Genomic DNA, 12,853 nt, shown 5'->3' on the forward strand with positions numbered 1-12,853 from the left:
TGCCTCCCATACACTGGGAGTATAGTACGGCTGCCCCACCTACTTTGCTCTTTGATGGATTCTGAGAGTCTGAATGCTGCGCCTCCTCCAGGCTGCCCTCATTTCTTGTTTCTACAACGCAGGGTCTGCTGTAGCCCAGGCTGGTCGCAAACTCACCAAATAACCAAAGATAACCTTAAAATACTAATCTTCCTGACCTCCGAGGTGCTGAGGTTTTAGGCATGTACCACCAGGCAGAACTTCGGTGTGTATGTGTGGTTTTGTTGACACATGGTCTCACAGAAGCCACCACACCCAGCTTGATTTTAGATTTGTATAATTAGGTATGAGTATGTGTAAATGCACATCCATGCCAGAGGTCGAAGTTGAGGATATTTCTCGATTTTCTCCATCTTGTTTTTTGAGACAGGGTCTGTCATTGAAGCTTCAGCTCATGCATTTGGGGAGCTGGGTGGGGACCTAGAGGTTCTCTTATCCCTGCCGTCCCCAGTTGATGAGGTTACACAAGGATGCCACCACATCTTGACTTTCACGTGGGTGTTGGGAACCAATGTAAGGTTTTCGTCCTTGTTGAGAGAGCACTTTACCCACTGGGCTGATTTTGGACTTTTCCATGAATATTTGTGTAAACCTAATTAGATAATTTGGGGATGAAACCCTATTTAAACATTGGATTCACTGATGTTTTATGTATACTTAATACTCATAGCCTGAAGCTATGTTATATACTGCTCTTTGTTCCTGCATTTGTGTGCTGTGTGTGCATGTGTGGTGTGGGGGAGGGGGTACTTTTAAATTAAGTCTATTTGCAGAGATTTGTGCACATGACTGCTGTAACCACAGAGGCCAGCAGGGGGCGGCAGATCGCCTGGAGCTGAAGTCACTGGCTATTGTACATTACAGGTAGTTGTGCTCCAGTGCCAAATGGGTGATGGGAACAGAATCACCCTCTACAACAGCAAGGTTTGCTTTTCACTGCTGAGCCACCTCATTGGCCTGTTTTGTTTTGTTCAAGGTATTTTTTATGTATTTTGCTCCAGTGCCACTGCGCTTGTGGTTCTCAGGGATTAAACTCATGTCACTGGGCTATGGAAGCAAATGCTTTGATCTGCTAAACCATTTTTTCTGGTGCCCAACCAGTGCATTTTGATAGTGATCTGTCGCGTATGGAATTTTCCACTTGCATTATCACATCAGGGCTCAACTTTTTCTTGTAGCCTGCAGACTTTGGGTTTACATATCTTCTGCCTTAATTATTTGCTGTTTGTTTGAAACTATGACACTTTGTTGCATGGCAAAATAGGAATAAAGACACTGTATAGTTGAAGTTGCTTCAGTGAGCTATCTCTTCCTAAGAGCTAATGAAACAAGTAATCAGGGCTGGAGAGATGGCTCAGTGGTTAAGGGCACTGCCTGCTCTTCCAGAGGTCCTGAGTTCAATTCCCAGCAACCACATGGTGGCTCACAACCATCTGTAATGGGGATCTGATGCCCTCTTCTGGTGTGTCTGAACAGCTATAGTGTACTCACATATATAAAATAAGTAAGTAGATGGTTTCTTTTTTTTTTTAAGAAAGTAACTATTTACATTTTAAAAATAAAAGCCTATCTATGATTTTGGAAATAGAGACAGGAGAATCTCACTCAAGTTTGAAGCTAGTCTGTGCCACATGCCAAAGCCTGTCTTCAAACAACACCCAAGAACTGGGGGTGTTTCTCAGAGGTGGGGCCACTCCCTAGAGTTGCCCATGAGGGACTGGGGGTTTGGCTCGGTCATAGATTTGCCCAGCATGCTCAAGTGTTCAGGTTCTACCCACAACGCTGCAAAAACCCAAAACATATTCATGTACACTGTGAGTCTGCATGTGACGGCTCAAGGGAAAGATTGGGATGTTTCACCTCTACTTTGAACTCAGCAGGAATTTAGTGGGGGTGGGGGCCAACCTAAGGCTCCCTGAGTCTGTGGAGCAAGAGCAGAGATTTCTTAGATCCTCTTGCAGGGTGTCAGGTCCGGGACAATGTTTACCTAGATCTCTGGGAACCCCCCCCCCACAGTGAACGGGTTCCCTCTTTTCTCACCCAGGGAAATGAGTCTGAAGAAGTGTTCAAGCTTCCAGACAAAGGAGATGTAGGGCTTTCCCTCCTTCCAGTATGTTTGCTGGCCGGAGAGCTGGGACAGGCTGTGCTTTAGCTTCCCAGAACCCTCCTCCCAGGCTCTGGCCTGGCTCCCACCTCTGCCTGGGATGAGAGAGGCCAGACACTGGAAAAGGAGGGAGTCCAGCACCAGAGCAGAGCCCATCCTGACTTGTTTATATTTATGGGAAGATGAAAAGCAGAGATACCTTGTGGGGAAGCAGTGGTGAGAGACGGGAGTCCACACGAGGTTGTCCACGCATCAGGAACAGGGATGGAGCAATCCAGGGGATACAGGACTGCAAGCCAAGTCTTAGGAGAGCGAGGGCAAGGTCACTCTGGTCCACGTCTATTCTGTGATCATCTAGAACGAGGCTGAATGAAAACTAGAAACGGTGTTTCAGAACAGAGGAAGGGAGGGTTGGCTGGGGAGGTGGCTCGGTTTCAAAGCAGTTGTTGCACAAATTTAACAACCAGAGTTCAGGTCCTCCGGCACTGTGGTATGTGTCTTTCACTCTAGCACTTGGGGTAGAAGTAGAAAGGGGGAGACCACAGGGCTTACTGCTCAACAAGCCAAAAACATGAGCTCTAGGTTCAGTGAAAGACCCTGTGTCATAACACACACACATACACACACACTCACATACACAGAGAGAGAGAGAGAAAGAGAGTTTAGTGATAGAGTGTCCAGCTACCCCCTTAAAACTTAAACAAAGAACCACTGTGAGAGGTAGAAAATTTGCTTCTGGTTATGTACATAAAAGAACTTAAAGGAAGGCCAGCCAGATGGCTCAGTGGGTAAGGGAGCTTGCCACCAAACCCTCATGACCTGAATTCCACTTCTCGGACTCACATGGTAGAGAGAGAGAGAGCAGACTCTTCCAAGTTGTCCTCTGATGTAGAAACAAATAAATGTTTTTAGAAAACGAGGAACTAATTACAAGTATGGCCAGCTGCAATGCTGCGTGTCTGTTGTCCCAACCCAGGAGCCAGCCAGCAGGGGGTTTGCAAGTTCGAGGCTAGTGGGTTCCCATCACTCAGAACAGTCCAGCAGAACCCTGACTGAGAAACAAAGCAAACGAAAACACTGAAAGCAGATCACAAATAGACACCTGCACGGTCCTTTCCTTAGCAATGACTCACGGCAGCCGTAAGAGGAATGAATAGGATGTAATCCGGGCTGTAGAGATGGCTCTGTTGGTGAAGTCCTTGGTATGCAGGCATGAGGGCCCGAGTTCACATACCAGGGACCTGCATGAAACAGACTAGCCTGGAGTTGCAGCACAAGCTGGTAATCCCAGTGTTGGAGGGGGAGAGACAGACAGATCCCTGTGGCTCACAGCCAACATGAATAAAGGGGTATGTTTCGGGCTTCTGACAGACCCTGTCCCAAAAACCAAGGTGGGTGGTACCTGCAATGGTTATTTCTGATTGTCAAATTGACAGGATGTAGAAGCATCTGGGAATAAAGGCTCCATAAAGGATAGTCTACAGTGGGTTAGCCTGTGAGCATGGCTAAGGGGAGTCCCTCGATCATATTTGCTGAAAAGGAAAGGCTCAACTGACTCTGGGTGATGCCATTCCCCACAAGCTGGGACTGTAAACCAAATAAACTCTTTTTCCCTGAAGTTGATTTAGACACATAGTCTTAGACATTTAGTGTTTTACTGAAGCATCAAGATAAGACCCTGAGGGAAGCTACCCAACATTGACCCCCTGACCTTTACATGCACATACAATGTGCCTCCACATACCAGAACACACACACACACACACACACACACACACACACACACACACGAGTGAAATGTAGCCTACACACACAGCAAAATGATCTGTGGTTATGACTAAGAAGTATAGAGCTCCAGCATGGCCGCCTTTGGGGAACATGAAACTATGAATCCAGGCTAGGCATATGTCTTAGTCACCCTTCTATTGCTGTGAAGAGAAACCATGACCAAGGAAACGCTTATAAAAGAAAGCATTTAGTTGGTGGCTTAGTTACAGTTTCAGAGGTTTGGTCCATTATCACCGTGGCAACATGGAGGCAGGTCCTGGAGCAGTAGCTGGGAGCTACATCGTGGTCTGTAGGCAGGGGCGGGGGGGGGGGGGGAGGAAGGGAGGGAGGGAGGCAGGGAGGGAGAAAGAGAGAGAGAGAGATATTGATTCTGGGCTTGTCATGGGCTTTTGAAATCTCAAAGCCCACCCCCAGAACACATTCCCTCCAACAAAGCCACACCTCCTAATCCTTTCAAATAATGGCACTCTCTGGTGACTAACTGTTGTAGTAAATATTAAAAAATAAAAAAGGTTTGTCTCTCTATCAGCCCTGAGGTCTCACTCCTCAGGCCCGACCCTGATATGGAACCCCACACTCCTCTGGTGCCCAGTCTGAGCCGCCACCGCCCAACCCCACACTCCTCTGGTGCCCAGTCTGAGCCGCCATCACCCAACTTGTCCACGCAACTCCCACCTGTTCTACTACCTGTTCTCTGCCTCTATCCCAGGGTGTTTCTGTATCCCAAAATTCCACAAACACAACTCTACAGTCCAATGGCTTTTCATACAGGTTTATATATCAAACTCTCAATCCACAAACCCTCTACACAAGATTTCATCAAATAGACAAAGATACAAACTGCCCGTCTATATGAGATATTAGACCTATAATGTTCATAGCTATTTAACGCCAATCAATATCACCTGGGTCCAGCTGGTCCTTGGGAACCTCCATCTTGCCACGACCTCTCACCTCTCACCTCTCCTCCTCTGACCTCTTAGACCTCGCCTTCTCTCCACCTCCCTCACCCAACCCAGTCACGAACTTTCCTTTATTTCACTAATTAAAATGGGAAGGTTCAGATACTCACCTCTTGAGACTGGAAAGCCCTTCTTGTGGAATTAACATTAAAATGCAAACAACTTCAAGACAATCTACAACTAACCATTTAAATATATGACCCTATGGGTGTGTTATTATTCAAATCACCATAATCCACTCCTCATACTTATATTCATATTTACAGCAAAATGCATTTAATCCAACTTTTAAAGTTTCCATAGTCTATCACAGCCTCAGCGTTGTTTAAAAGTCCAAAGTCTCTTCTGAGACTTGTGATAACCGTAATCCCTCTGTAAAATCAAAACCAAAAAAAAAAAAAAAAAAAGATCACATTCTTCCACCATGGCACAGAATATACATTACCATCCTAAAAAGTGGACATAGTGAAGAAATGGTGGACCAAGGAAAGACTGAAAGTCATTCTTACTCAAACCACCACAGCATACCGCTGGCGAGATGAGTTCCCATTGGACAGGAGGAAGATAAGCCCATCTGTGTGTTAAGAAGTGGGGACTTGATCCAGGAGACCTCACCTCTGTTATCCCTTGACCAAAACCCTCTTTTTCCAAACCTACAGGAAAATGGTTTTCTGAGGCGCCTCAGCGAGAGCTCAGAAGATCTCGGCCTGGATATGGGAGCCCTTCAGGGCAGCGAGTACCTCCGGGACCTAGGCTTAGGGGCCCCTTCTGACCTCCATCAGCCTGAAATGGTTATGGACCCTGAGACCCCCAGAAGAGAGTCCTCCCACATAAGCTGTGAAGGAGCTTCAGCCCTGCCTCAAAGACACAGCTGGGAGAGGCCCCGGAGCTGCTCAGAGAACTGTCGAAGGTCAGCACCCACCATGTGCCACAAGGAAGGAATCTGCAACCAGTTCTCAGGACATACTGCTGTCCTGACTGTTATCCAGCTGTGTGCCTTTTGCTGAAGAGACACAAACAAGCATCTCTTCACCCTAGTAGGGCACCAGTTATAAACCAATGAAATCACCCCATCCAAGTCTAGCCCAGTGAACCAATTTCATTGGCATTTACTTACAGGAGTTTGAGTGAGGGATTACTTACATGAGTGTAGTAACTCAAAAGCAACTACATCATGAATACCAACTCTGACTCACAAAAGCTGCATGGCTGAGACTTCCTGTAAAGCTTTCAGGGAGCTCCACAAAAGAGTCTCTTTTCCCCCAGAAACTGTGTATGAACTTCTCATATAACCTCAAGTTCTTCAGCTTTCTTATGAGTTTCTGAGGGTTCCTCTTCCCTCCAAATTCGAGGTTTCAATTGGGAAGAAGCATGTGTGAACATGTATGTACAGGGTCCTGCACACACAAACACAACACAGAAACACTGGGGTGTCTATGCTGCTAGAAGCAGCCCAAATATGTCCTTTCATAAACACGTGGGGGGTATAGATTCCCACAGATGCAAACACACATGTGGTACACATAGAAGCTACCTGCTTCCCACTCACCCTGTTAAACCCATACATAATGACCTATAAGCAGTGGGTGTCTACGCAAAGTTTGCCCACTACTTGCATGCTACAGACGTATGAAAGATCAAAACACTCATCTCTCTGCACACACAGTAACAGCATCAAAAGTAAAGGGGCCTCAGCCATCTTTATCCTGCACGAGTGTACCTCTACTCCTCCCAAGAGGGTTCAAGGTGTAGCTTAATGGTAGAGTGCTTTCCTAGCATCCATGAGGTCCTGAGCTTTGCCCTCGGTATTAAAAAGTGGGGGAAGGAAGAAAGGAAGGGGAAGGATGGAGGGAGGGAGGGAGGGAGGAAGGAAGGAAGGAAGGAAGGAAGGGGAAGAAATAAAGGAAGAAGGAAGAAAGGAAAATCCCATAGAAAGAGGTAGGGAGGGTTTCTAAAGATGCAGACTGACTTTTTGTTTTGGGAGGGTTAGTCCCCACGGTGTGACTCACTCCTCTCCCTGACCTGCAAACATACCTGTGAGTTCACTCTTTCCTCTGTGTGTCTAAGACCGTGGCCAGCTAGCCGGATACTAACCACTAACACTTCAATATCTGATCCTCCCCCAGGCTCAGCCTTGATGCCTCCACGGAGGACGAAGGCACCTGTCTCCCCAGGACACTGGCTAGCCTTGCTCTGAATCTGTCTGGGGATGGGCAGAAGGCTTGGACCCAAGGATGCTTACCTGTCAGTGGAACACCAGCACCCTCAAGCAAGGTGGGCAGAACCTACTCCAATCCACCTGAACAGCAGGCACCGCTCTGGGCTTTGATGTTATGAGTGGGAGGAAGCACGAACCCCATGGCTATCAGGAGTCCCTGGTCATAGAGAGGGCAGGGAGGATCTCCCTAATTTGACCCATGGTTGTGGCATCTGTAGGTCCTGAGATACTATGTGCCATTGTGTGTATGTGTGTGTGTGTGTGTGTGTGTGTGTATGTAGGGTGGGGAAACCAGAGGATGACCACTGATGTAATTTCTCAGTGCCATCTACCTTCTTTTGAGACAGATTAAAACTTGCTAAAAAGGCTGGGCACAGACATGATGTTATGTGCCTTTAATCTTAGCACTTAGGATGCAAAGCAAGACATCTCTGTGAGTTCAAGGCCAGCCTGGTCTACATAGTGAGTTCCAGGATAGCTAGGGCTACATAAAGAAGCTCTGTGAAGAAGAAGGAAGGGGAGGAGGAGGACGAGAGAGAGAGAGAGAGAGAGAGAGAGAGAGAGAGAGAGAGAGAGAGAGAGAGAAGAAAGAAAGAAGAGGGAACAGAAATGGAGGGGAGGGGAGGGGAGGGGAGGAGAGGGGAGAGGAAGAGAAGAGAAGAACATTGCCAAGTAGGCTAGCCAGCAAGCACCGGGAACCTATCCATTTCTACCACATGCCCAGGTTTTTGTTTTGTTTTGTTTTGTTTTAACCTGTACCCTCACATGACACGTTGTGGATTGAGCCGTCTCCACAGCCCTCTGTCCCTTCTGATAAATCTATCTGGGGTTGGAGAGATGGCTTCATCAGTAAAACCCTTCTACATAAGTTTAGATCCCTAGCTCCACATGAAGGCTTGGCATGGTGACACCAGCTTGTGATCCTACCAAGGGGAAGTGGGGGAAAACAAGCGATCCCTGGAGCTCACTGGTCAGATGCCCTGACCCATGTGATGAGGTCCAGGCTCAGTGACACTCAGTGAGAGACTCTGTCTCAAAAACTAGAGTGATGGACAAGTGAAAAGACTCAGTGGGTAAAGGCACTTGTCACTGAACCAAATGATCTAAGTTCAATTCCTCAGCCCAATGGCAGAAGGAGAGACTCAAGTTGTCCTCTGATCTTCACATGTAAACACACACACACACTCACACACACAAACACACATACATACACAAACACACACACACATACATACACAAACACACACACACAAACATACACACACACAAACACACACACACACACACACACTTATACAGACAAACATACACCTACACCACACACACAAATTAATTAATTAAAATTTAAATACAAGGTAGAGAGTGAGGTAAACATTCAGTGTTGACCTCTGACCTCTGCACACATGCATACGTGGCCACACAAACACACAAATGCATTGCACACACACACAATCACATTCTTTAAAGCTTGGATGAGCACGCTGAGGTAGAGGGTGGAGTATATCTCTCATGCCAGCACTAAGGAGGCAGAGACAGGAAGATCTCTGTGAATTTGAGATCAGTCTGGTCTACACAGTGAGTTACAGGCAACAAGGCTACACAGTGAGATACTGTCCCAGAAAAAGATGACCATTGGGGGAACTCCTGCCCGAACAACATTAACACAACCCTAGTGTCCTCCGGGAAGCCCCATGTCTACACCCAGATGGTCAGATTTCCACTCGTTTTATACCCCACAATGGGGATTTAACTCCTACCTGGGTTTCAGATAGGACAAACCATAGACACGTCTGGCACCACCCCAGGGTCAAAGTGTCTTCTCTAAGATGGTCATGTTCCCATCAAAGGAGAATCATGAGACTGGAGAGCACCATCAGAAAAGTATCTGCTTTACGAGCACAAGGCTGGGCGTTAGATCCCTAGAGCTCATGTGTAAAAAGCCAGGTATGGCGGGGCATGCTTGTAATCCCAGCTCTGGGGAGGCAGAGGCACGGAGGAACCCTGGGACTCACTGGCTAATCACCCTGGCCTACTTTTCAAGTCTAGGTCAGTGAGGAATCTTTACTAAAACAAAACTAGTAAGTCGTGCTTTGAGAAATGGTTCCCACAGTTGTTCTCTGGCCTCTACGTGCAAGCACACATAGGTGCATGTGCTAGCATGTGTGCACATGTGTACACACACACACCACGTCAGAGACAGAGAGAGAAGAATCCTAGCCATAAATGTTACCAGTGGGCTAGGGGACAGGGAGCTTATCCTGTTTTGCTGAAGCTCCAACCAGGCATAGAGAAGCCCTACCTGCTGGGGTGTTGCTTGCAGCGAGAGGAAAACAGGTTGGGGTCTGCAACCAGGGAGAGTGTGTTTCAGACGTGTGACAGCAGCTGACACCTGGGGAATGCATGCTTGGGGCTATAGCCCGTGGTCCCTGAACGTGACCAATGGATTTGAGTCCCACAGCCTCGGGTATAACTAGGGGTTCTGGGGAAGGGTTGCAGTCTGTGACGGAATAGAGGGAGCCCCTGCTGTAGCTGGAATCTGGAACTGGGTGAGGAGGTGTGACACTGGCTGCTTGTACCTGAGGTCCACAAGGGCAGTCTGCAGCCCAGGCTACAAATCCTGTTCTCCCGACAGGAATGCGACAGCCCTGAGAAAAGGCTGAGATCCAAGTCTGTACCCTTGTCCTGTGAGGAGATCAGCTGTCTGGAACTGGCTTCTGGCTCAGATGTGTGCATGCCACCTGTACAAGGTAGCCAGGCGGGAAGAGCTCCGTGGGTGGAGCCCCAGCTGGGCCCCAGGGAAGACAGGAGCTGACTGAGAAAACACAAGGTCACCTGGGCAGGAGGTTGGCAATCCTTGGGGTCCAGAAAGAGAGTATCACCTCTTGCCATCAGCTCCTCTCTAGGATGCCTCTAGCTCCTCCTTCCCCTTCTTTCTTTCCTGTGCCTCATTTTCTTCCTCCTTCCTTCATTCCCTCCCTCTTGTCTTTCTCCTTCACTCCTTGAAACTTTTTTATAGTGGTTATTAATGTGTGTAGCAATAACTTTAGTTACATATACTGCTTTGCGCTCTTGTCGGGTCGCACACGCACACTCGCCCAAGAGATACCTGGATTCACAAACACACACACAGACACCAGTTAATTGTAAAATGCCTTGACTAGCTCATAGGCTGGGCAGTTCTAATCCTCCCCACAGCTAGCACACATTTCCCTCTGGGACTCCTGGCCCACCACCCTCTAGTTCTATATTTTATCTTCGTTGCCCTAGCTCCTGCTGGTGCCCCCCCCCCAGTCTTTGCTGCCCAAGACGCTCTGGGCAGACCTTCCGGGGGCCCGAATTCCTTCTCCCCTACATTTCGAATCATTGTCCTTCGGTAGCTCTAAATCTGATCTGTCTCGTTCCGAAATCATCGTGATTCTCCTCCTTCCTCTCTCCCAGTCCCTGGCCAGCACAAATCTTAAGGTCCCGCCTCAGTCTACCTGCCTAACCGTTGGCTGCTGGCTCTTTATTGATCGACAAAAAAAAAAAAAACGATTGTGGACACTGATCTTCAGAGTTTAGATACGAAGATTCCCGATTTTGTGAGCCAGATTAATTCAAAGCATTAGAACCAATCTCCGACAGATGTGTGTGGTGGAACGTTGGGCGGGGCATGCACATGTGGAGGTCAGAGGGCAGGAGGTCAGAGGGCAGGAGGTGGTTCTTTCCTTCCACTGTGTGGCTCTGGGGAATTGAACTTGCATCACCATCCTTGGGAGCAAGCACCTCTACTTACTGAGTCATCTTCAACCTCCCTCTCACCCCCACACCCCTTTTCCTCTCTCCCCTTCCCTCCCCTGTTCTGGTTCTCTCTTCATTTCCCTCTGAATCTCTACCAAAGACACTTCTGCATTCTCACTCAAACAGTCATCATACGAATCCGACATGCTATTTTGACTGGATCTGAGCCCCTCCTGGCTTTCCTCAGTAAGAAGGCACAGTGAGCCTAGCTCCCGATCTGAGCCCCCCCTGGCTTTCCTCAGTAAGAAGGCACAGTGAGCCTAGCTCCCGATCTGAGCCCCCCCTGGCTTTCCTCAGTAAGAAGGCACAGTGAGCCTAGCTCCCGATCTGAGCCCCCCCTGGCTTTCCTCAGTAAGAAGGCACAGTGAGCCTAGCTCCCGATCTGAGCCCCTCCTGGCTTTCCTCAGTAAGAAGGCACAGTGAGCCTAGCTCCCGATCTGAGCCCCCCCTGGCTTTCCTCAGTAAGAAGGCACAGTGAGCCTAGCTCCCGATCTGAGCCCCCCCTGGCTTTCCTCAGTAAGAAGGCACAGTGAGCCTAGCTCCCGATCTGAGCCCCCCCTGGCTTTCCTCAGTAAGAAGGCACAGTGAGCCTAGCTCCCGACTGTTCCCGGGAGAGCCTCCACATCAGCGCAGACACACTAAATGACAGCGCAGTCCCTGGTCCGAGGCTTCCTGTCTCTCCTCCCTGAGAGATGGCTGGTGTTATATGGGAAGCTCCTGATCATTTGTAGGCTGGAGGTGGGCAGGTGGAGGACTGGACCCTTGCTCATGTCTGTGTCCCCTGTGCTGGGGACTGCTTCTAGGCCTCGAACCCCCGGTGCTGGAGTGTTTGGAAAAGGACCACGTGGAGCCAGACCATGTGTGAGTGCCTGTCCCACAGCAGACAGGGAACCGGCTAGGGGGAGGTGGGTAGAGAGACTGCCCCACAGCAGGCAGGGGTGCCAGTAGAGTGGATAGAGGGAGGTAGTAGAAGCTGGGGGGGGGGGGTAACAAGGCTGCTGTTTGTAAGCAACCATGGCTCATTTGATAGAGTGATGCATTGGATCCCATCCCTCTGACTACATCAACCAGGCATGTGGCCATATCTTCCTGTCACTCAGTGGGTGGAGGCAGGAAGGCTGGAAGAGCTCCAGGTCATCCTCAGCTAATTGTGAGCAGGAGGTTAACCTGAAATACATGAGAACCGTTTCAAAAAAAAAAAAAAAATTCTTTTTTTTCTCAATAGCGAGCCACGCTAGCTTAATCTCGCTCAGACTCTCGTAATGAGGCCTCTCTCTTCTCAAACAACCTTTGCCTAGGAGAAAGACACCCCGGTTAGAGTGTACATGGGAGCTTGGGTCTGGTCACGTCATCCTGGTTCAGATGTTTGTATCCCATCCCTTCGTAGGTTGATTGTACAACAAGTCCTTCAGGAGCTGAGGCAGTACCATGGGTAAGTGAGAAGGGAGCAGGCGTGAAGGAGAGGACAGACATGCGACAGGGAAGGGAGAAATGCGGGGTATACGCGTTGGGGAAGACAGGTGTACGGGGAGTATGCAGTTACAGGACCTGGTAGGAGGAAGAAGGGTGCTTATGTCTGAGATGGTGCATGCCTGTCACCTCAGCATTTAGGAGACTGACAAAGCAAGGAGATGGTGAGTTGAAGGCTCGCCTGGGCCACGTAATGAAACGCTGTCAAAGAAGGAAGGTTAGAAGAAAGGGAAGGAGACAGAAGTTAAAGATACAATGAAGGTGGGAGGGGGAGGAAGAAAAAAAAGCAAAAGAGGAGGATGAAGAGATGAAGAAAGGAAGCCTAGTGGAGAATGAGACAGACAAGAGACGGTGTCTGTTTCCTGAGACCTGTTAGAAAACGTTGCTGACATACGTGCTCATGTGGTTTGTCCAAGACACAGTACTGCTGCCCTCTGCTGGAAAGCCACTGTCATGTCCCTGTATGCAAGCCCACAGTCACTGGTGGGCCTT

The 12,853-nt window shown here is 48.7% G+C and overlaps 1 protein-coding gene across 1 annotated transcript in view; it reads left to right on the plus strand.

Moving 5' to 3' along the window:
* ARHGEF18 (Rho/Rac guanine nucleotide exchange factor 18) overlaps window positions 1-12,853 on the plus strand; it is a gene marked incomplete at its 5' end in the record, with an annotated part of 90,796 nt that overhangs the window by 13,329 nt on the left and 64,614 nt on the right. Inside the window, 5 exons of the mRNA XM_080940650.1 lie at window positions 5,553-5,803; window positions 7,020-7,167; window positions 9,744-9,858; window positions 11,695-11,752; window positions 12,279-12,323. Of these exons, the coding sequence (XP_080796776.1) occupies window positions 5,553-5,803; window positions 7,020-7,167; window positions 9,744-9,858; window positions 11,695-11,752; window positions 12,279-12,323 (617 nt within the window). The remainder of the gene's footprint in view (window positions 1-5,552; window positions 5,804-7,019; window positions 7,168-9,743; window positions 9,859-11,694; window positions 11,753-12,278; window positions 12,324-12,853) is intronic.

Source organism: Micromys minutus (genome assembly GCF_963924665.1).
Source record: "Micromys minutus genome assembly, chromosome: 29".
Classification (NCBI taxonomy): domain Eukaryota; kingdom Metazoa; phylum Chordata; class Mammalia; order Rodentia; family Muridae; genus Micromys; species Micromys minutus.